Source organism: Natator depressus, chromosome 5 (assembly GCF_965152275.1).
Source record: "Natator depressus isolate rNatDep1 chromosome 5, rNatDep2.hap1, whole genome shotgun sequence".
Taxonomy (NCBI): Eukaryota; Metazoa; Chordata; order Testudines; family Cheloniidae; genus Natator; species Natator depressus.
Genome location: NC_134238.1, coordinates 50,666,149 through 50,689,077, shown reverse-complemented (window position 1 = coordinate 50,689,077; position 22,929 = coordinate 50,666,149). Strand labels below are relative to the sequence as shown.

Genomic DNA, 22,929 nt, shown 5'->3' with positions numbered 1-22,929 from the left:
GCCCTCCATACATTCAAAGTATGAAACACCTCCTCAGCTTTGCTAGAATGAGGTTTAAGGAAAAAACATCAGAACAGGAATGGTCTTGATTCAAAGGTGGAATGCAGATACAACCTTAGGCATGAACTTAGGGTGTGGGTAAATGGAACCCTTGTCTTTGTAAAATATCATGAAAGGAGGGTCAGCTGCGAGACCCTCTTCATACAAGCAACTGTGCCAAAAATGCTGTTTTCATCATTATCAATGATATCAGTTGTTGCTAAAGGTTCAGAGGGGGAAACCCATTAAAAAGAGGACACTATAGTCAAGTCCCATGAAGACACTGGATCAGACAATGGAGGGTACATGTGGAAGAGTCCCATTAAAAATCTAGATACAAAGGATGCGAAAAGCCAGGAAAAACATCTGGTGGTGGATATATCACACAGATGGAAGCTAAATGGCCCCTCACAGAACTGATGGAGAGACCAGATGATTTCAAATACAGAAGGTAATTAATTTCTGCACTGTTTGGTGACAACTGATAAGATTCAGCCCAGACTGAGAATTTCTCCATTGTGCTACATAAGTGGCTCTGGTGTCCTCTGCTGCTCACCAAAATAGCCTGGATATCTTGAAAGCAAACTTTTTCCTCACTGCTCAACCAGAGATCATCCACGCCATGAGGTGAAGTGATTGTAGGTTTGGGTGCCATAAGTCACCTCAATCACAGGTAGAGTTATGGAAGGTCGAACTGAGTCAATGCCTTGGCCTGGCTGGCGTTATGAGGATGACGATTGCCTTGACTCTTTTTAGCTTCTTGATCACCCTCAGATTTAGAGGGATGGCAAGAAATGCATTCAGCAGAAGACTTGACCAGGGAAAAAGGAAAGCATCTGACAAAAGACAAGGGCTGCTATCTGCTCTGCAGCAGAATTTCCTGCATTTATTGTTCAGTTAGTTGCAAAAAGATCTATTACTAGATAATCCCACTGATGAAAGATCTGGTGCAGAATGTCCTTGTTTATTGGCCACTCATGATGGTCTACAAAGTTTCTGTTGAGTGAATCTGCAATAGCATTCCTCCCCCGGGAAGGTGAAATGCCTTTTGCAAGACATTGTTCTTTATGAAGAAGTTCCACAGATGAATCATTTCTTGGAATAACTGATTCCATCTTGCATCCCCTTGTTCAGATAAAACAAAGTGGTAGTGTTGTCGGCAACGGTGAGTACTTGAACCACCTGGTTGTTGATGTTGAAAATGAACATCTCACATGCTCTCCGAGTTGCCTGAAGCTCCCGTATATTTATGTGGAATGAAACCTCCTAATGTTTACAAAGTGCCGGAGCCTGAAGTTGACCCAGATGGGGCCCCCAACCATTAATGGATGTTTCTGTTTCCAGCACCATAGTTGGTGGTACCCACATAGTTCAGGCAACTCTGATTGGAGTTGGAGTAGCAAAGGTGAGTCCATCAGAAAACACAACAAATCTTTTGTCATGAGAAACACCTGCAGCATCGATGGCACAAACAGTGGAGGTGAGTGAACAGTTGCCAAAACTGATACTGGACCCAACGGTTCCGGGATTGAAGATCTCGCCAATAAAGATGAAAGCACCAGAGTCAGCAGTGTCGGTGATTGATGGTGCTTACAACAAGACCTTGACTCAGCACTAGGATACTTTTTAGTGCCTTTTGGTGGGACAAATAGTGAGACTTCAGTGGTCTATCAGTCTCATATGATTTTGAGCACTTCAAGGAGACCATAGAAAAGGAAGAGAATGACATCTGTCACCTGAATCTAGCTTTGGAGCCTTGGAAGCTGGATGGGCACTGCTCGTGGAGAACTCTCCTTTCTTTCATGGTTAGGTTCAGACTCTGAACCAGAATACATTGCCTGTCTGAGAAGATGAATTTTTAAGAAATTCCTCTTCCTTTGTCCTCATCAGAAATGAGGTATAGATAAGACATTTATCCTTCACATGTCCCTCACCTAAGCAAATTAGGTAACTTTTGTGCCTGCCACTGACAAAGAAAACAATCCTGCACCTGGTACACTGTTTAAATTCTGGGGATTTCTGCATGACAAAAATCCCAGAAACAGCTAACTGACTAACTGCATAAACTATACTAGTTGGCAGCCTTGCTGTAGCCATGTTGGTCCCAGGATATGAGAGAAACAAAATAGGTGCGGTGATACTTTTTATTGAACCAACTTTTGTTGGTGGAAGAGCCAGGCTTTTGAACTACATTGAATACTTCTTCAGGACTGGGGAAAGAAATGAGTGGTTGAGCTAAATACTAGTTGGGACAGATAGTAAAGCATAAGGGGTAACACTGGTTTCATGGCTCATTACAACCATCTGTAACATATACCTGTCTGCTAACATTTAGTGGCCTACTTCAAACCACTTTTGCATAACAATCTAACCTGTATTGCCAACTCTATCTCAAGTGATCTCCTACAGCATGTGTTACCCCTTAACGCTTAACTATCTGTCACAACTTGTGCTCAGATCAGACTCTCTGATTTCTTTTGCCAGACATAAAGAACTGTGTAGATAGAAAGCTTGTCTCTTCCCCTAACAGAAGTTGGTCCAATAAAGAGTATCACCTTACCTATCTCATCTCTCTTAAGTTATACTAGAACTAACATTAAAGTGAACTATAACTATATACAATAAGAGAAACTCTTTCTTAAAGCTGGCTAACAGAAGCTCAAGACCTATGCGAAGCTTCAACTCCCGCCACAGGCAATAAGAAGAAACTGAGAAGAAGGCAGTGGCTCTGCCCCTCTTTATGCCCTTGGCTCTGCATATGGGGCCAGCATGTGCACCACCTAGTGGTAATTCTGGCAAAAGTCTCTGACTTGAGTGCACCAGGTGCACATATGCCTGCAGTGGAAAATATATGTGCACAAACACTCAGAGCAGAACTAACCTTATCATGCAGACTTGTCAAAGCAGATGAGTTCTTTACATTGTTCAGAACCCTTCTTTTTTAAGGGAATACTTTACAAGTCATATCACAAAGGGAGCACATCTCACATTTATTTCCAGAAGGTACCAGGGAAGTTCCATTAACTAATTTCTGTTCCCTTTGGCAAACAGGATAGTTGAAGTCTTTCCCCTCAATCCCATTTACTCTTCTCCCTGTTCTTTGAAGGGCCATTGTTGATGTGTTCCATTCTGCCACATTGCTATTCCTACTGGTGACACCAGATGCAAAAACAGTGGAGCACTGGGAATTTGAACAAAACATCTACTATAACAAAAATAAGAATATGAGCACTTGATTACTGAAAAAAGGAACTGTTTTACTAAGCAGTGGGAAACATTTACTTTAACCCAGATACTGGGTTGCAGTCATCTGCCAAGTGTTCAGTTTATATTGGTGACTGCTATATTTTCCAATATAATACTCAATATACTGCAGTTATATAATACCTCTTCTAATGCTTCTTCTTAGCTTGTTACACAGATCAATGCGAGGATTCTCTAAATTCTCTTCTATGGATCCAGGGTTTTGTTCGGGGGAGGAGGGGCCCTTGCTGAGATCCAGTGGTACTTTGCTAGCAGTGGGTGGTGGGGATGTGGCCGGGCTGTAAGTTGAGGTAGGACTGCTGGCAACAGAGGAAGTAGAGAGATCTAAAGCCCCTATTCTTGAGTTCAGTGGTGAATTAGTCAATGAGAGTTTTCTGGTTCTGACAGGTGAGGAAGTTCTAGAGAGTGACAGTGGGGGAGGAGATGAGAATTTGCGACAAAGATGTGGTGACTTCCCATCAGCCAGGTGTTCTCCTCTGTTGTTTTGACTGGTAGCAAAAAACAATTCCAAAGACCTATGAGTAAGACACACAAAAAGCAAAATTAATGTTAGCGAGTACAAACAGATTTAATGAAAAACATTCACAAATGTGCTCTGTGTGAACAACATATTTATATTATTTGCTCCTGAAGGCTAGGGGATAAAACTAAAATGTATTTATACATCATGTATTGTTTAAAAAAAAAAAAAGTTCCATTCCCCCAATCCTCCCCTACCTCTGATTATTTGCATGGCGGAAAAGGACCATTCTAACAATAATCTCATGACAGAAGAAGAGACAGAGTTTACCTGACTGGAATGGAGGTGAAAGGCCTTTTGTATATATCTGAGAGTTTCTCCAGTACAACTGTTGCAGTAGTAAATATGCGGTAAGTATGCAGGAAAGTATTAAGAAAATCAATACTAAGAAAGCGCAAGTCTGTTAATCTCTCCAAGAGGCGTTCCACACTTGCATAACGAATTTGGGGCACTTTGCAGGAATTTAATGTTTTGCTGAAGCAGATATCAATGTCATCTCTATGAAGACGAGCATCAGATCTACATAATAAATTATAAGAACAAGTTTCAAAAGAGTAGATTCTTTATGTCCTGTAAATATACAATTTCTAATGCACCCATCACCATAGATTCAATTCAACTATACTGTATTTTCTGGGTTTCTAACATTACAGGAAAATATGTAAGCTAAAAAATGCTTTAATTAAATTTCATTTTACACCATGAAACCTTTTTGTCACAGTCAACTTTGCAAAATTGTATTTTGTTCAGTTTTTACAAAAAGAATTAATTTGCAGGAGAGAAGAGTAGACTAAGCTGAGATTTCCTTTAAAAACATTAGCTGATCTTTTCTGCAGCACTTTTGGTTCTCTTAGGACCCACAGTCAAGATATTCCACCTAACTTCCTCCCTGCATGAAGTGGAAAACACATTTTTTCTTTGTTAGGCTCTTACTGAAGTGGCAGAGAAATTGTTTGATTCATCAAGTGCTGACATCTGAAACAATAACACACTTTTAAAAATCAATACACTTGCAAAGTCAAATAGAGAGGAGACAAAATCTCTGAAACATGATATTGATCTCAGGTATGTTGGTATTATCCTATCAGGCTTGCTCAGAATGTAAGTTCTTTGGGATGGGGACTACGTCTTTATTTTTCATAAAGTGCTGAGCACACTGTCAACACTTAATAGGTAATAGTAATGTTTGTATTGCAGACTCATGAAACAAAATCAAAATAAGAAAAAGTCCATTATTTCTAGACATTAAAGAAAAAGTATCAGACCTAACATTGATCCTCCTGATATGTGCCAAAGAGAGAGAATCACATGCTCTCTTTGGATACATCAAGGTGCAGAATGGGAGAGCAATATTTATATAAGGTGCTGCCAAGAGACCTGTTGGTACAATGTAGGCCCAGAAGGAGAAATGACCCAGTAGCAACCAAAGTCACAAAGGACTACTGACATTCTGTTCTATTTCTTAACATTTATAGTAGATGAAGGTAGATAATATACATGTGAAAGAGTAAGGGAACTCAGAGGTACTCCTATGTTATGATTTTGAAATCAAGTACTGAAAATTGCTACCTACAAATAAAAGTGACATTTCTAGGAAAAAATAAATGATGAAAAGAGAGAGTTTGGGGGACCGGGGACAAGGGGGAAGTGTATTTCTAATTAATTATGTTACCTTGATGCGATCAGTTAAATTTATGGCATCTCAAAGATGGATGCAGCAAGGAAAAGAAAAATTGTAGCTGCTATGATAAAGTACTTTGATAAATTGTACCTGTCTGTACTTGCCTATATTTTGCATACCTTTTAAAATGTAATTAATAAAATCATGAGCAGTATCACAGAGAATAAATATTCCCGGTAGGTTAATACTTCAAAGCTAACAATTTTACATTTATTCATCTGAAGGAACAAGAATGCACACAACTACAGAAATACTTGAAAGTCAGAGCTTTTGTGAATACTAGGCCATACTGTCAACCCCACATCTGAAAAAATCATGAGTCAGGTCCCCCCCAAAACCATGAGCTTTTTAAATAGTATTGGTATATATTTTGGGATGTAGGATTAATCCCATGCAACAAAACTGTACAAAATGGTTACATTTCAAAGTTCCAATCTGTCCATCATGTTAAGCTTTCAATAATAAAAATACCCTACATTATTCCCCTGTAAAACATGTGTTGCACTCACTTGATCATATGTGGCACAGTGACTTTAGAGTTTTCTTCAAACACTATGGTCATTAAACCATTGCATCTTATATTGTCAATACACTGTGAAAATGAAAGTCAAGAATCATTAAAATGAAAACAATGTAAAAAGAATATAGTTTCACATTTCCTTCATCGCTGTAATCCTAAAACATTGTGTTCAGAAGGTGTGAACAGATAGCTAAAATAGATTTTTAAAAAATAAATAAAGCTAACAATAATGAAGAAGAAAATACAATGGACAAGATTCTTCAGCCTGCCCTGACAAGTTCACTTTGCACCACCGATGCATTAAAGTCAATGGCTCTATGCCAATGTACACAAACTGATGAACTGGTCAACACAGTTTGATAAGCTAAAACTGTTTTTAAACCGTAAATGAAGGATGCTTTGATTCAACAAGATTAAAACACCTCCAACATCCCCTGTGATATTTTTAAGATCAATAAACCTAGGTGTATTGCAAGGAAATGAGAAAGATTTATAGACATGCCTGACAAGATCCTCAGCCCCGCTCTGATCCCTTTATGCTCAGTAAGAGGGCCAGAATGATGTAAATAGGCTCTAAAACCCCTAGATCCAGTCACGGGCAAATTTCCCCAGTGCAGGCACTAAGAAAGACAGCTGTTATGGCTGTCTTCTAAAGACTCCCTTGCAAGTCCTAGCACAAAGGGTGTGCTGGGATTGGGGTTGGGGGCAGGAAGGGCATGACTGGGGTGGAGCTGCAGCACATAGTGCTGCAGAAGTTCTGGGCACTGCTGCAACCCAAATAGTAGTCCAGAGAGGCTGCTGCTGTAATTTAGACCCCAGGGCTTTCTAAATTATGCAGCCCAGGATCAGGAGGACACAAAGGTGGCTTAAAGCCAGGAAACCCCACTTCCCTCTGGGCTCCCCCTCTAAGAGGTGCAGCACAGAATCTCACCCACAGAGTATAATTTCTGAGGTGCCCTTAAAGCAAAGATAAATGACAAACTTTGTAGAGATTTGTTAAAGAGACTTTAAGGTCTGCAGCTAGTGCCTGTCCCTTATGAGATCTGTAAGTCTACCCATCACCACAGACTTTAAAAGGTTTGGGTACAGAAACTACAGGGCCTGATGAAATGTCCATGGAAGTCAATGGAGATATTCCCACTGGATTAGGCTCGCAATGCCTACTAACTGTAAGCTCCATGTGGACCTCCTGTTTTTATGATGCTTTCTAATTTTACTCATCTAGTGCCATAAGTATATATATATATATATTACTCCTCCATGGTAATATACATTGAACTGAATGGAAGCACAATGAATATAAGTACTGGCTTTGAAATATCTTATAACATCTTGTGTTATGCTGGAGGTCAGACTAGATGATAATAATGGCCTTGTCTGGCCTTAAAATCTATGAATACCATATCCACATATGTATAAACTGCATTATTTGTATATTAGTTTTTTGTTGTGATTTGAAAAGTCCAACTACAGGGTATAATCCAGTCAACGTTCCAGTACTGGTTTTATCAAATGGGTTATTAAAAATACAAAAATGTAATATAATTAATGTAAATAACCGTGTTTTTCCTGTCCTGATTAGCAAGAGTTGGAGGTGTTGCAGCAGCCGCCTTTTTAGCTCCTGGGGTGAAAGTGCCTCAGACAATTCATCCATGACCCCTCTAGCCAATTAAGGAGTGGTATTGACCATCTCCACAGATAGACACATCCAGTCCTTAGCTGGAAAGATGACAGCTGTGATGTAGGCAGTGCTGGCTTTACGGGTGGGCAACGTGGGCGACTGCCCAGGGTTCCATGGTCAAGAGGCAAGAAGCAGGGCAGGCTTGGGGTGCAAGGTCACAGAAGAGAGCTTGGGGCAATGGTGGTGAGAGAGGCAGTGGGGCCTGGGGGCAATGGGGGGAAGCCTGGGGAGGCAGCAGGGGCCAGCAGCACCAAAACACAAATTCGCCCAGGACACCATTTTTCCTAACACTGGCCCTGGATATATGACCATAAGGCAAGAGGTTCAGTAGGAAAAGGGCAGTATTCCTCAGCACTAACAAAGATGCAAGCAGAACTAGCTCATTTTAACAAGACATATTTTTCATGAGAAAAATGTGTTTCTTAAAACATTGCACAAAATTAATTTCTCTGTGATTATTAGACTACCTATGATCACTGGGAACCAGGTAAGGAAAAAACACAAACAGAACTTGAATAACAAACTGAAACAAATAATCTTAGGCCACTTGCATGTCAAAAATATACAGTAAATTGTTATGCTACTAATTCTAAGGGTAAAATCCTAGCGCACTGAAAGTCATTGGGAGTCTTTCCATTGACTTTAATGGGATCAAGATTTCATGCTAAGTGTTTTACAAAAATCCTGAAATATATTCTGAACAAACCACTAGCGTCCAATTCTTATTTTACATTCACAGATTTCATAATTGTATTCCTGTAATGGCTCTAAAGTCAAAAGTCAATGATGACACTGTCAGACTAAGATGAATATGTACAAATTCAGAAGTGATGTTTTTTCCCATTACAGTATTAAAACTCAGTACAAATCTGGGACCTAATTCTGTCCTAGTTTCACCAGTCAGTTCAGTTAAACCAAATTTATCCTGGGGTAATAGCTGAATTCATCCCGTCAAATTCTGCTAGCTTTACTCACTTGATTCCCTTCAGTGGGACTACTCATATAAGCAAGGCAAGCACAATTGGGCTTTTCATTTCAGAAAGCTGTAGGTTCTGTACTGTGATACATAAAGTAATAAAAACTGATAATAAGGTAGCTCAGTATAGTATTAAAACACACTGTCAACCTTTTTATAAATTGCCATTTCCACATTGTTGCAACAGTGCTTGGCTTTCTGCAATTTCTAGTATCACCAACAAATTTTCATCAAAGTCCAAGTCCAATCAGAACTAGAACTTTCTAAGTTTTTCTACTCCTAGAATTGGGAACCTCCATTTCATTTCACCCCTTATCTGTGGTGGACTTACCACATCCTACCATTAATTTATTATTCATTATTATTATTATTTAGGAAGGACATTTGTTATATAAAGCTTGGCAGTGATGGTTATGTATAGTTACAGTTGTCATGTTCTTTGACTTTGCCCTTCTAGCAACAATTTACAAGATGTGTTTGGGCATTCTCTTGAGATACATAAAAATGTAGGAAAAAGTCTATGAATGTTTACTTCAGCACAAAGGCAAAGCAGAGAAGAATAAGCTATATTCAAACTCTTTCTCTTCCCGAGGATACAGAAGTTGGGAAAGACCCATCAGTTAAATAAGCTCTTTAACTCCACAAAAAGACAGGCTGAAAATAAATTAATGGATCTCATTTCTTCCACATAGGACAAACTGGGTACAACAAGATTTTAAATATTACAGTTGTTGCTGGTTCAGAGTCTTGGTAGCCTGGGTTCACCGCCCAGACTGTCAAAACAAGACAGGGGAGGGCAATGCTATAATAAAAAAAACCAAGACTTAAAATACACTGTTGAGAAAAAACACAAAGACACCAATGCTTCAGATCAGTGCTGGCTGAGGTAAAAGGTGAAAGAAGATTGCTAACAGTTCTCACCACAAATACTGTATGCGAAAGTTATTTAAGGATACAAAGAATCAGGAACTGTAGTTAATATGGAAGGAGTGAATTTTTCTTCCTGATTCTGTGATTCCTAAGACTTATATTATTGCTAAATTTTTGCTCAGTAACTTGTCCATGGCAACCGTAGAGTGGATAACTATATAACAATGGCATTTGCCAACAACTCATTTCCTCATACTTGCTCTTCTTTCTGAATACATTTTGATTTCCTTTATTTGTTGAAGGTCATCCAATCACTAAAGTAAAATTCAGGGTCTAAAATTAAAGTTGTGTGTGTGTATTTGCACACCTTATTTATAAGTGCAATACCCATGATTATGCACACAACTAGACTAATCATGTGCACTAATGGCAACTCAGTAAAAAAGTGCTCATTTGAGTGCCAAGCTCTGCACATTTTTGCACACCTAAGTAAATGCACACATCTGAAATAATAAGATTCTTATTGTTTACCTTTCCATTCGTATGGCCCCTATGCCCTCCTTCAGAGTAGTAGTAGTGGGTTAAGAGGAAAAATCACTTATTGGGCAGTTTACTCAATAATTGTCTACTACAGGGTTTCTATGCAGCTGGTCCTGAGCCCTGTCAGGGACGAGAAACTGGTCAAGAAGCCCTACTAGTCTGATCCGATTTGGCAATTCTTATTATTCAATTTTCATCCAAAACTTGTAACTTAGTGGAAGTTTCATGGCATTCTCCCTGGGATTCTTTATTTATTATCTCTTCCACTACACCAAACCAAAAAGGCAAATATGAATGTGTGGTCCTGAGACTGCACTGCTGCTTTAAAGCAATTATACCAATCCCAGCAATGCATGTGATTTTTCAGATGAGGTCTTTTTGCTGCTACACAAAGCTGCCATTGAAAGGGCCTTCGAATTTATAGTTTTAAACATTTGGCTCTTGAAATTGAAAAAAAAAGGTCAATATTATAGCTATATATTTTTACTTTATCATTATTCATCCAGTGTAAGAACTCTGGATAAAATTTTCAAAAGCATGTAAATGACTTAGACATTTGGAAGTTTAAATGCTACTTGACTTCCAATGAAACCTAGGCTCCTAAGTCATGTAGGTGCTTTTCAAAATTTTATCTACCATCTTATTTATTTTATTCCAAAACTGTTTATCCAGACCAAAAAAATGCAGAGGGTTTCTTTTTTTTTTAAAAAGCAATTTCAAATGTATTAGATTCACTTACCAGAAATGTTACTATAGGAGAGTATCAAATTCCAGACTGAAACTTGCCTTTACGGTGATCGCTAATCAGTTATTCCTTCTGATTAACAGAGGGCTGATAGAGCTCTAAGTCAGGACTCTGGCACTAGTCCAAATTGTCATTTCATATTTTTATATGCAATCATCAAAGGTAAATCCTATGGCTACGTTCAGATATGGTATAGTGCAAACTCTTGCTGTGTATTCAACCTCTTCCCCTAAAAGGTTTCTAGCAATTCTTTGTTTAACAAGTTTCCGAGATGTAAAATTATAATGATCTTTTTAAATGATGTCCACACCATTAAAATATTTTAATGCTTTTTCATTTTCACTCATTCACAACAAAGTGAAGCACCTGCAAGCTATCATATTTCTTACTTGTGTATTATATCCATTCATCTAATTTTCTTATCAATGTGGGGGGGGGGAAACCAAGTTAATCTTATTCTCTTACTCTATGGAATATGATACATATACATAGCATGAGATGGAAATGGAATGGAGACATTTTCCTCCTGATTCAAGAGTCACAAATAAATGATTTTTCATTTAGATTGCAGATAGCAATTAGCAGTACCACAAATTAACAGGGCTGACTCTTCTTTTTAAATCGAGAGAGAAGTCCACTAAGGTACATATTAACAACTAGTAAAAATGAATGCCAGTTATGTTACATGGGTTATTCATCTGCCTACTCCACATTCCTAACCACATGTCTTGCAAAACACCTTCTGCCTTACACTAATGAATCTTTACAAAGCAAAGTGTAAAATCTCTGTAAAAATAGGCAAAGACTTGGTTTCTTATGTATTCATCCTAACAAGTAAACCCTGGAAAAAGGCAAAAGCTCCTTGAGATTAGTTTGAAACACACAGCAACAGATGTTATTGGTAAGAAACAAACCAAAAAAAAATAAGGAAAAACATAAGTTACCTGACTTATATCACTTGTCCACGCAGCTTTTTCCTGTCGCGAAGGAGCTAACAGTACCACAGTATAAGGAGGAGCATCGGTAGGTTCAACCACAATCTTGAAATCAAGGTGACCAAACACTTGCCCAGAACCTTTTACTTCATAATCCGGGGGAAAAAACAAGCAGTTGTGATTTAAAAGCCATATGTCAAAGAAAGTACTATTTACATTTATACTAAAAAGTATTTTAAGTCTCCTTCTGCCAAACAACAACCTACCCTCCAAAGCAGTGACCACATTTTCACGTACATCAAGTACAAGAAAAGTTTGGGAAACATGAATACATGAATACTAATGAATGGGTGCTGCTGTGAATTATTACACTTTCCAAATTACTAAATAAGGCCCTAATCCTACAAATATTTCTCCATGCGTTTTATACTTTCAGCACATGAGAAGTATCATTGAACTTTACGGAACTATTCTTACACTCAAAGTTCACCCTGTTCCTAATCTGTGGGATTGGAACCAAAGTGAATAGACAATTTAAAAAAGCACGGTAATATACTTTGTTACTTAATTTGAACAAGACGGCAGTTACAATTTACAGGATCCAGAACAAAATTTTCCACAAGCTCAGCCAACTCTTTCACCTCCCCCCGAGCTTTGAGAAACGTAATTATCCCTGTCTTCTTTCAAGCCAGGATTTTGTTCAGTTAAGATCCTCAAGTGTGAATTTCCACCCAAAAATCAGAAAATAATTTGTTACACTGGTTCAACTATTTACTTGAAATCTTATCATCAGCAAGAACAAAACACACATTTTTAACAGAGTTTTTACATGCAGGTTTTAACACTACTTCTCAGACTTAATGAAAAGGTAAAACATATCATTTGCTGTGCTGACAAATAAACAAAGGGTAACACTTTTTTTTAAAAAGCTGCTTCGGAGCTCTAATTATATAAACAGCTTAAAGCAACTTACAATCATCATCACTCACATCTGGCTCCTCAATCAGCGTGCACTCTATTAAAGAGAGAACACCCCCTGTCTATGGAAACAAAGACAAATTTTCAGTACTCTGGGGGAGGGGAAATAACCCTTCCCATTAAAGTTATTTTTAAGATTCCTTAGAATTTAATTTTAGAAAGACCCTTTAATTTGAGAGTTTAGGACACACAGGTTTTTCAAGAAAAGAGAACGTTGTCAGAAACGGGAGGGGGAAAGAAAATATAATGTATAATGGGATTTTCCACACTAAAATAAATCAATTACATATTCACTCTTACAGAAATTGCTGTTGCCTTTCCCTCTCTCTAATTTATCCCAGCACAGTTAGATCAATTGGATGATATAATCAAACTCCTGAAAAGTCTGAATCAGATTAACGGAGGACTTTTGATGAGGCTCCACTAAGTTTAGTTTACATTCTACAGTACTGTACTGTTTGTGTGACTCCTCCCTTTGTGGTTTCTGCTGTGATGGAAAGTGAAAGTACCTACAGAAGAGATGGATTTCATTATTTCTGACCCATATGAAATCATAAAATACTAGAAATCTAAGAAATCTTGTTCTTGCAACATTTCTAACCAATGTCTTTCTGATTAGTTTGAATAAACATTCAGAGCTAAAGTTTGCTCCAGTTTATGCCCCATAGTACCCCACGAAAAAGATTCCCCATTGTGTGTAAATCAGTGCAAACTGTCCCCCCAATTTGAACATACTTATTTAAGTGTGATGCTTTGCCTCTGACTAAACCCAACCCACTCCATAAAAGCTTGATTGTGTCCCATGCAATTTAATTATAAATTTATTAAGAAGTTCAATACAGGAGAGTATGCTGCTGCAGGAAAGCAGAATTGATTTTTCTTTAAATTAGTTTTAATCCAGTTCTGTAAATTACCCCTTGGAAATTCTACAGAAGTGGATTGGTTGACACCTCTACTAAACAAAGGAGAGGAAAGTTCGGCACCAGTTTACATAGGTATTTGACACTGTCTCTTACCCCAACAAATTCAAACTAGAGAGTACCATTTAGGAACTTGTTTTCACTGAGAGTTTTGGCTGAAAAGGGACTTCAGAATTCAGCGTCTTGGATTCAAATATGTAAACAGTTTATAAGAATACCAAACACACACTGAACATTATACAGACTGCAGCAGTTCTAATATACCTACCAGAAGGAAATGAAAGAACAGGAGTACTTGTGGCACCTTAGAGACTAACAAATTTATTTGAGCATAAGCTTTCATGGGCTACAGCCCACTTCATTGGATGCATAGAATGGAACATATAGTAAGAAGATAGATATAGATACATACATACATACAGAGAAGGTGGAAGTTGCCATACAAACTGTAAGAGGCTAATTAAGATGAGCTATTATCAGCAGGAGAAAAAAAACTTTTGTAGTGATAATCAAGATGGCCCACTTAGACAGTTGACAAGAAGGTGTGAGGATACTTAACATGGGGAAATAGATTCAATATGTGTAATGACCCAGCCACTCCCAGTCTCTATTCAAACCCAAGTTAATGGTGTCTAGTTTGCATATTAATTCAAGCTCAGCAGTTTCTCGTTGGAGTCTGTTTTTGAAGCTTTTATGTTGCAAAATTGGGAAAAAAAAAAAGAAGGAAATGAGAATCCCTGCCTGCAATGATACTGGGCATGCTGTGACCAGGGGAATGATGCCATGAAGTTAGCTGGGGCTTTCTTGGCATCTGACCTTTCATCCTCTCATATCCCTCCTTTGTTTCTCTGTTAGGGGCTAAGGGGTTTGACATCTTGGCCAATTAGTTGGCTTTCTGGTGACCCCAAGAGGGTGGCACCAAGCCCACAAACATGTGGATTTAAATAAAAACAGTTACCAACTTTTCGTAATTGTTGTTCTTCAAGATATGTTGCTAATGTCCATTCCATTCTAGGTGTGAGTGTGCCCATGTGCACGGTTTTTTGCCTTTTGCCTTAGCAGTATCCGTAGGGCCAGCTGTGGTGCCCCCTTGAGTGCCGCGCTCATCCGTCGATATATCAGGCACCGCAGTCCCTACTCAGTTCCTTCTTGCCAGCAACCCCAACAGAGGGGTAGGAGGGTGGGTAATGGAATGGGCATGAGCAACACATCTCGAAGAACAAAAGGTAGGTGACCGTTTTTTCTTCTTCGAGTGCTTGCTCTTGTCGATTCCATTCTAGTTGACTCAGAAGCAGCATCTCTGGAGGTGGGCTCAGAATTCACAGACATGCGGCTTGTAACACCGCTCTACTGAAGCTGTCATCTCAGACCTGCTGGGTAAGCACATAATGAGACATGAACATATGTATGGACAACCAGGTGGCAGCCCTGCAGCTATCAGAAATTGGCACATGGGCCAGGAAGGCTGCTGATGAGACTTGTGCTCTAGTTGAGTGGGTGGTTACAATCACCGGTGGAGGCACCTTTGCCCGATCATAGCAGAACTGGATACAGGCTATGATCCAAGAAGAAATTCTCTAGGTGGACACTGGATGACCTTTCACCCTATCAAGTCCCAGACTTGAGGGTAGAGCTGCTCCAAACTTTAAAGAACCGGACGATCGTCATGCTATGAACAAAGACCAATCTCCCCTGGAACGGACGGTGAAAGGCTGTTATGGCAGCCTAGTGGATCTTAATTGATGAAAAAGACAAACCTTGGAGCTTGAGATGCATAAGGTAGTCCAGGATCAGCTGCAGCGAAGCCTGCTCAGGCCTAACGTCTTGGGCCAAAGCCCAGCACATGAATTGTTTCCATTTGGCCAGGTAGATCACTCTAGTGGAGGGCTTTCTATTCCATAGTAGGACCTGTTGGACTCGGGCTGAACATTCCTGCTCCTCAGTAGTTAATCATGGAGCAACAAAGCTGTGAGGTGCAGCGCTGCCGGATTCAGGTGCAGGAGCCTGCCTTGATTCTGTGACAGGAGATCCAGCCAGTGGGACAGTGGCATCGGGGTCATCACTGACAAAACCATGAGCGTGCCAAAACAATGCTGGTGAGGCCAAGCCGGGGCTATCAGGATGACCTTGTCCATGTCCTGCTTGATCATCATGAGGACTTTGTGAAACAACTGCACCAGCAGGAAAGCATACATCAGAGCCCCCGACCAAGAAAGCAGAAAGGCATCCAACAAGGAGCTCCTGTGGACCCCCCCGAAACGAGCAGAACCGTTGGCACTTCCTGTTCTGGCAAGTCACGAACAAGTCCACCTGGGGAGACCCCCACTTTTGGAAGATCTGGTCGACCACATCAGGGTGGAGAGACAACTCGTGGCAAGACGAGAAGGTTCCTCTGAGGTGATATGCTAATATGTTCCTGGTTCTGGGGAGGTGTGCTTCCATGAGATGAATGGAATGCTGCACACAAAAGTCCCATAGTCTGAGGGCTTCCTGGCAGAGGGCTGATGACCTGGCTCCGCCCTGCTTGTTGATATAAAACATCATGGAGGTGGTGTCCACCAGGACTTGAACCACTTTGCCTTGTAACTGGGACCAAAAAGCCTAGCAGGCCAGGCTGGGCAAATTGCTCTGAACTCCCTGACATTTATGTGGAGGGAGTGGTCAACCCCTGACCAGCAGCCCTGTGTACTGAGTTCACCCCGGTGGGCTCCCCACCCTAGGTTCGAGGCATCAGACACCAGAATCAGTGATGGGAACAGGACCACGAAGGGGACTCCCTGCAACACTGATGCAGGGTCCAGCCACCTGGATGCAGGGTCCATGCCAGTGACACCTGGATGTGGTCCAGGACCTTGACTACCTAGTCCAGGTCATGCCCTTTGGGGATGTAGACCGACGCCAACCACACCTGCATCATCCGGAGGTAGAGCCAGGCATGACGGACCATGTAAGTACAAGCAGCCATGTGGCCTAGCAGCCTTAGGCAAGTGCGGGCAGTGGTGAGCAGGTGGCCCCTCACATAGGATATTGTGTCCGACATGGCTCAGAAACGGGTCTCCAGAAGGAATGCCCTGGCCCACATGGAATTGTGAACTGCCTCAATAAACTCTATCCATTGCACTGGTACGAGAGTCAATTTCTTTTCGTTCACTAACAGGCCCAGGTCACAGCATGTGGTCCATACCAGATCGAGGCTGCTCTGTACGTGACCCCGCAATCTGCCCCAATGAGCCAATCTTCAAGATAAGGATTGACCTGGATCCCCCGACGCCTCAGATAAGCTGCTGCTGGGGCCATGCATTTTGTAAAGACCTGCGGGGCTGAGGAGAGGACAAAGGGGAGTGCCATGAACTGGAAATGGCACTGGCCCACCATAAAATGGAAGAACTGTCTGCGTCCTTGGAAGATAGAGATATGGAAATAAGTGTCTTTCAAGTTGAGAACAGCATACCAGTTTCCCAGATCCAGGGAGGGTCTGATGCAGGCCAGGGATACCATGCGAAACTTCAAATGAGGTACTTGTTGAGTCGTTGCAGGTCCAGAATGGGATGTAGGCCCCCTTTTGCCTTTGGAATCAGGAAATAGCAGGAGTAGAAACCTTTCTGCCGCATTTCCTGAGGGACCTCCTCCACCACTCCCAGTTGCAGGAGGTTGTTTACCTCCTCAACGAGGAGTTGCTCATGAGAAGGGTACCTGAAGAGGGATGGGGAAGAGGGTGAGTAGGAGGTCGGGTGGCCAAAAACTGAAGGGTGTAGCCCAGCGACAATTTCTAGCACCAATAGTCCGAGGTGACTCTTGACCAGGCTGAATGGTAGGGATGGAGATGGGTGTGGAAAAGATGGGGCAGATCCAGGGAGGCGACTGGGGTGTTGCTCTCGAGCACACCTCTAAAAGCCCGCTTCTGGTCCCTATGGTGTTTCGCTGAACCAGGTTGTGCAGGTGAGCAGGAGGAGGAAAGGTGGCGGAGACTGAACCCAGTGTCCCTTCTCCTTATAGATCCCTGCTGAGGCTGCCCAGGCTTTGGCGGTGGGGGCGGCCTGAATGGCCCACAGGTTAAAATTATAACACCCCAAAAGGGCCTGGTGGTTCACTACCTGGAACTGGAGACTGACAGAGGAATAAATTTTTCTTCCAAAAAGGTCCAGTCTCTTGGTTTCTTTATTCTTGGGGGTGGAATTGGCAGGCCCCTGCCTGTCCTTTTCATTCGCCGCTGACATGACCAATGACCCCGGGGGCAGGTGGGTATATAAGTATTCGAACCTGTTGGTGGGGATAAAATATTTTTTCTTGGCCCTCTTTGAAGTGGGTGGGATGGAGGACGGGGTTTGCCAGTGGGCTATGACGATATTCAGGATCTCTTTGTGCACCGGGAGTGCAACACGTGCGAGGGTGGATGTGGAGAGCACATTGATCAACGTGTCCAATTGCACTGCCATCTCTTCCACCTCAAGGGCTAAATTGGCGGCCACCCATTGGAGCAGGGATTGGTGCTCCTTAAAGTCATCTAGTGGGCTAGCACAGGAGGGCCCCGCCACCGCCTCGTCTGGAGAGGAGGACGACTGAACCACTCGGGGAGGGCCTGGGGCATCATCCCCTGCAGGGTGGGCACCTTTTGCTCCACAACAGCACCCGCCTGTGCTTCCTGCAGTGAACCCAGTGCCACCGGTGCTGATTGGGGTTTGTCGGATGTGGCAACCAAGGGCTGGTGAGACAGGGGCATCAGCATTATCAGCATGCCCCAGGCATTCCAGTATGGCCATTGCATTGGCCACTGGCCCTGCTGCCAGGTCAGCATCGCTGCGGTGGATGCACCCTCCAGAGCCCAGTCACAATGGTGCTGTCTTGGCTAGGGGTGAAAATCCCTCTCCGTGTCAGAGAAATCCTCCTCCGGTGACCAGGGCAGGGCCGTCGACGCCTGGGTCTGGCAGCTAACCATCACCATGGTTGACCGGTGCCTTGAATGGTCTGACTGGTGCCAGAGAAGGGGGCGCGCTACTGTGTTAGCGAGTGTCCCTGAGGTGTCAGAGACAGTGACTGTCAGTGCAAAGACAACCAGTGCCAACCAGCACCTCCCTCTGGGTGAGGCCCGGCACGAAGGGTGAGGCCCAGGAGTGCGGTGCCTGCGACCTGTAGTGGTGAACTAGTGACCTGGACCCGGGACACAGCAACAAAGGATTCTGCCTTGGCTGCAGAGATCGGCAGCACTCATTCACCTTCTGGGAGGCCTTCACAGCTGGCTTGCCCTCATAGGGACACTTCGCCGGGTCCATCGCCGCACGCAGTGCCAGCTGCAGCAGGAGAGTATGTTGCTTTCTGGGCACTGGGAACTGAGAGGGCATTGACTGCGCCATCAGCCTGGGTCCCCTTACCACTCACTGGAGTCAGTGGTGGATCCCTTAGAGGGGGTAGTAGGTCCCCCAGGGGCATGCCTCCTTGCTGCTCTGGTGTGGGTGGGCGGCCAAGCAGGGTCCTTTGCCCAATGCCCTTGGTCTGACTTGCTTGGTGCTGGGTCCCTCTTCTCATTCTTCATCTTGGGCACCGGCAAAGGGGATCGGTGCTGGGAAGAGCCAGATGCCGGGGGTGTGCTAGGCACCAAGGCCAAAGTGCTGGGTGTTGTGTCTGGGTGGGCCGGCTCCCATGCTGGGCGAAGAGCAGCCTCCATAAGGAGGGCCCTTAAGCGAATGTCGTGTTCTTCTGTGTCCTGGGATGAACGTTCTTACAGATGTGACACTTCTCTTTAACATGGGTTTCCCCCAGGCACTTCAGACAGCTACCATGCAGGTCATTAACAGGCATAGGTCTGTTGAAGCGCTGAAAACTCAGAGACTGGGGCATGCCCCACCTGGGTGAAAGTCCCTGCCAGGACCCTAACTGACACAGTACTTAACAGCTACTTACTAACTAATCTACTATAAACAAACTATTTACAGCTGGAACACAAGGTTCAAGGAGTGGGGTGGGTGGGACACTGACCACTTGCGAAGCAAGGGAAAGAGGCGCTCCAATCTACCACCACAGGCGGTAAGAAGGAACTGAGAGGGTGGAGGGCCGGCGGCGCCTGATATACCGACGCAGGAGTGCAGCACTCAAGGGGGCGCCAGAGCCAGCCCTACGGATACCACTAAGGCAAAAGTCTCTGACAACTCTACACGTCGGCACGCATACACCTAGAATGGAATCAATATGAGCAAGCACCTGAAGAAGAAATTCCTCTTATTTTGCCAATAAAGGTTTAAGAGTCTGCTAGAAAAAGCAGAGCCCATTCTTGCTCCCTCTCTAGGGACTGGATGAAGAATGATATTTTCACCCTGTTTAAAAGAGACACTGTTGATTTGGAAAATCACATTTCCATCTGAAATTTTTGGACCTGCTGCTGTTGCAGGTAGCTCTAAATTGACAGTAACTGAAAAAGATTAGAGAAAAATATTTATCTGTTTTTCATTTGCTTACACTCTGCATCAGACCAAGATTTGTTCCAGTGGGTTTTTTTTGATGGTCCCTTTCATGCACTGATCTGGGATGGGGGGAAACCACATACACACTCTTCCCCAGGCTCTCTCACACTGTTCATCAGGAACAGCTGCAACAAAGCTTAATCATATAGAAAGAAGAGGAATGTACATACCATAGTGAGAGTGGAGGGTGTAGAGGCACTAATCTTGGTGTTACTGCTACTGGGCCTGCATAAAAGACCCTTATTGAAACACAGCAGGGGACCAGCAAAACAACTACACTTCTTTTGAAGGGCAGAAAATGGATTTTTTTAAATCAAGTAAAAAAAAAAATCAAATTCAGAGTGACCCTTTAAAAAAGGGACAGGTGCTATTTATTTACAAGCTCTTGAGACTAGAGTGGCTGAACTGGAGGACCTAAGGGAAACAAAGAAGAACATAGATGGGACTTTCTGGGACACAATAGAGCAGTCTGACAGCCTCTGTGGTGTTGAAGAGGATGAAAGTCTTGGGGAAGGAGAACATCAGACTGGACTGGGGGGAAACAATCTCTTATATGGGACTTTTCTTTCTAGATGATGTCATGGTATCCTCTCACTCTGAGTATACCTCTCCAGGGGAGGGAATCTCAGTTATTAGGAAGAGACAGGTAATAGTAATGGGGGATTCAGTCATTAGAAATATAGATAGCTGGGTTTGTGATGACTGGGAAAACCGCGTGGTAAATTGCCTCCCAGGTGCAAAGGTTGCAGATCTCTTAAGACATCTAGACAGACTTATGTGCAGTGCTGGGAGGAGCCAGTGGTTGTGGTACATGTAGGTACCATTGACATAGGTAAAGGTAGGAGAGGGAGGTCCCAGAAGCCAAAATTTAGGCTGCTAGATAAGAGAGTAAAGTCCAGGACCTCCATGGTAGCATTCTCTGAAATGCTTCCAGATCCATGTGCTGGGCCAGTTAGACAGGCAGAACTGCAGGGTCTCCATGCATGGCTGAAATGGTGATGTTCAGAGAAGGGATTACTAGGAAGTGGAGAATGTTTTGGTAAAGGAAGGGCCAATGCAGGAAGCATAGGCTCCACCTAAACGAAAATGGAACCAGGTTGCTGGCATGTAAACTAGGTCAGAGAGGAGTTTTTAAACTAAGGGCTGGGGAAAACAGACAGGTGCAGAGGAGCACGTGGTTTGGACAGAGACATCACCAGGGGAGGATTTATTAAAGGGGATATTATAGAGCCTAGTAAAGAGGATAGGATAGAATTTGATAAAGTACAGGTAGAAACTGAAGAGAAACAGTCAACAAAAAAGCGTCCCATTCTATTACATCACATGAAGGCAGACAACTAAATATTGACAAATTTTATAAGTACTTGTACACTATGCCAGAAGTCTAAATGCTAAGATGGGTGCACTTGAGTGCCTGGTATTAAATGAGGATGTTGATATAATAGGCATCCTAGAAACTTGGTGGAATGATGACAATCAAAGGAACACAGTAATACCAGAATGCAAAATATATTGGAATGACAGAGTAGGTCATGCCCATGGGGGAATGGCATATGTGTGAAAGAAAGGATAGAGTCAAATATAGTAAAAATCTTAAATGAATCAAACTGCACCATAGCCTCTATGGATAGAAATTTCACACTTGAAAAATCAGAGTAAAGCAGTAAGATACTACCAACAACCTAACCAGGATGATGATGGTGATTGTGGAATGCTCAGAGAGATTAGAGAGGCTACTGTGACAGGGTCGGGCCAGATGGCTACAGGAGAGTAATAGAAGGCAGATATATTAGCCCCAGGTTAAGTAGGTCCCTTTTCCCTGAGTAAGGTAACAGGGAAGGGTTTTTTTGTTGTTTTTTTTTGTGAAACAGAAAAGAATTTTATTGTGACAGTTACAAGAAATTACCAAAGAAATAAACCATAGTATGCAACAAAACAACGCAAACAGAAGGTATAACACAGCAGCTTTCAGGAGGGAGAAGTGTTCAGGCTAGCCTGGGCCCAGAGCGGGGGGGCTTCCTCAACACTCGTGGTCTTCCACCCTCCTGAGTTACCTGGTGGCCTAGAGCGGGGGGGCTTCCTCGACACTCGTGGTCTTCCACTCCCTCGAGTTACCTAGTGCCGCGCCCAGTGTCACCGATTATCCCCCCCCGAGAGTGCCCGGCAAGATGGGCACGGCTGCGGGGTGGGCAGTTTGGGGGAGGGGGGGTTGACACCCACGTATTATAGGGCCCTCCTAGATGACAATGACAATGGTATCCACAGCGGCAACGGCTGGGGCTGGTGTCTCTCGCTCTTCCACTCAATCAAAGGGTTAGACGGAGGGAACCGGATGGGGTCACCGAGCAGAGAACCCCGGACAGCGCCCACCGCTCTTCAAAGGTGTCAAGGGAGTCGGTGGACGCCGCCCAGAGGAACTCCGCCCGGATACGTGAATGTACTGAGGATCGGAAAAAGGCCCTACAATCGCAGGACGTTTCATGGGCCAACCTCCTCTCTCTGGTTTTATAAATGGCTGTTTTTGCCAAAGCTAGGAGGAGGTTAACCAGGAGATCCCGCGATTTTGTGGGGCCATGGATGGGGAGTGTATAGATAAAGAGGTGGGGGGAAAAATGAAGCCAGAAGCGCAATAGAATATTTGTGAGGAGCCGAAAAAGGGGCTGCAATCTGGCACACTCTAAATAGACGTGCGCCAGGGTTTCCCTCACATTACAAAAAGGGCAAGTATCCGGGATGGAAGTAAACCGTGTCAAAAACACGCCCGTGCTCACAGCTCCGTGAAGGAGCCGCCAACTGATGTCTCCG

General features: G+C 42.9%; 1 protein-coding gene across 2 annotated transcripts in view; it reads right to left on the bottom strand.

The window, feature by feature from the left end:
- Window positions 1–22,929, bottom strand: part of RASGRF2 (Ras protein specific guanine nucleotide releasing factor 2) — a 221,713-nt gene that overhangs the window by 109,412 nt on the left and 89,372 nt on the right. For both annotated transcript variants that reach the window (XM_074952797.1, XM_074952798.1), the window contains exons 11-15: window positions 12,745–12,811; window positions 11,781–11,917; window positions 6,014–6,096; window positions 4,094–4,342; window positions 3,427–3,818 (exon numbers count right to left, since the gene is read on the bottom strand). In XM_074952797.1, coding sequence (XP_074808898.1) covers window positions 3,427–3,818; window positions 4,094–4,342; window positions 6,014–6,096; window positions 11,781–11,917; window positions 12,745–12,811 — 928 coding nt within the window. The remainder of the gene's footprint in view (window positions 1–3,426; window positions 3,819–4,093; window positions 4,343–6,013; window positions 6,097–11,780; window positions 11,918–12,744; window positions 12,812–22,929) is intronic.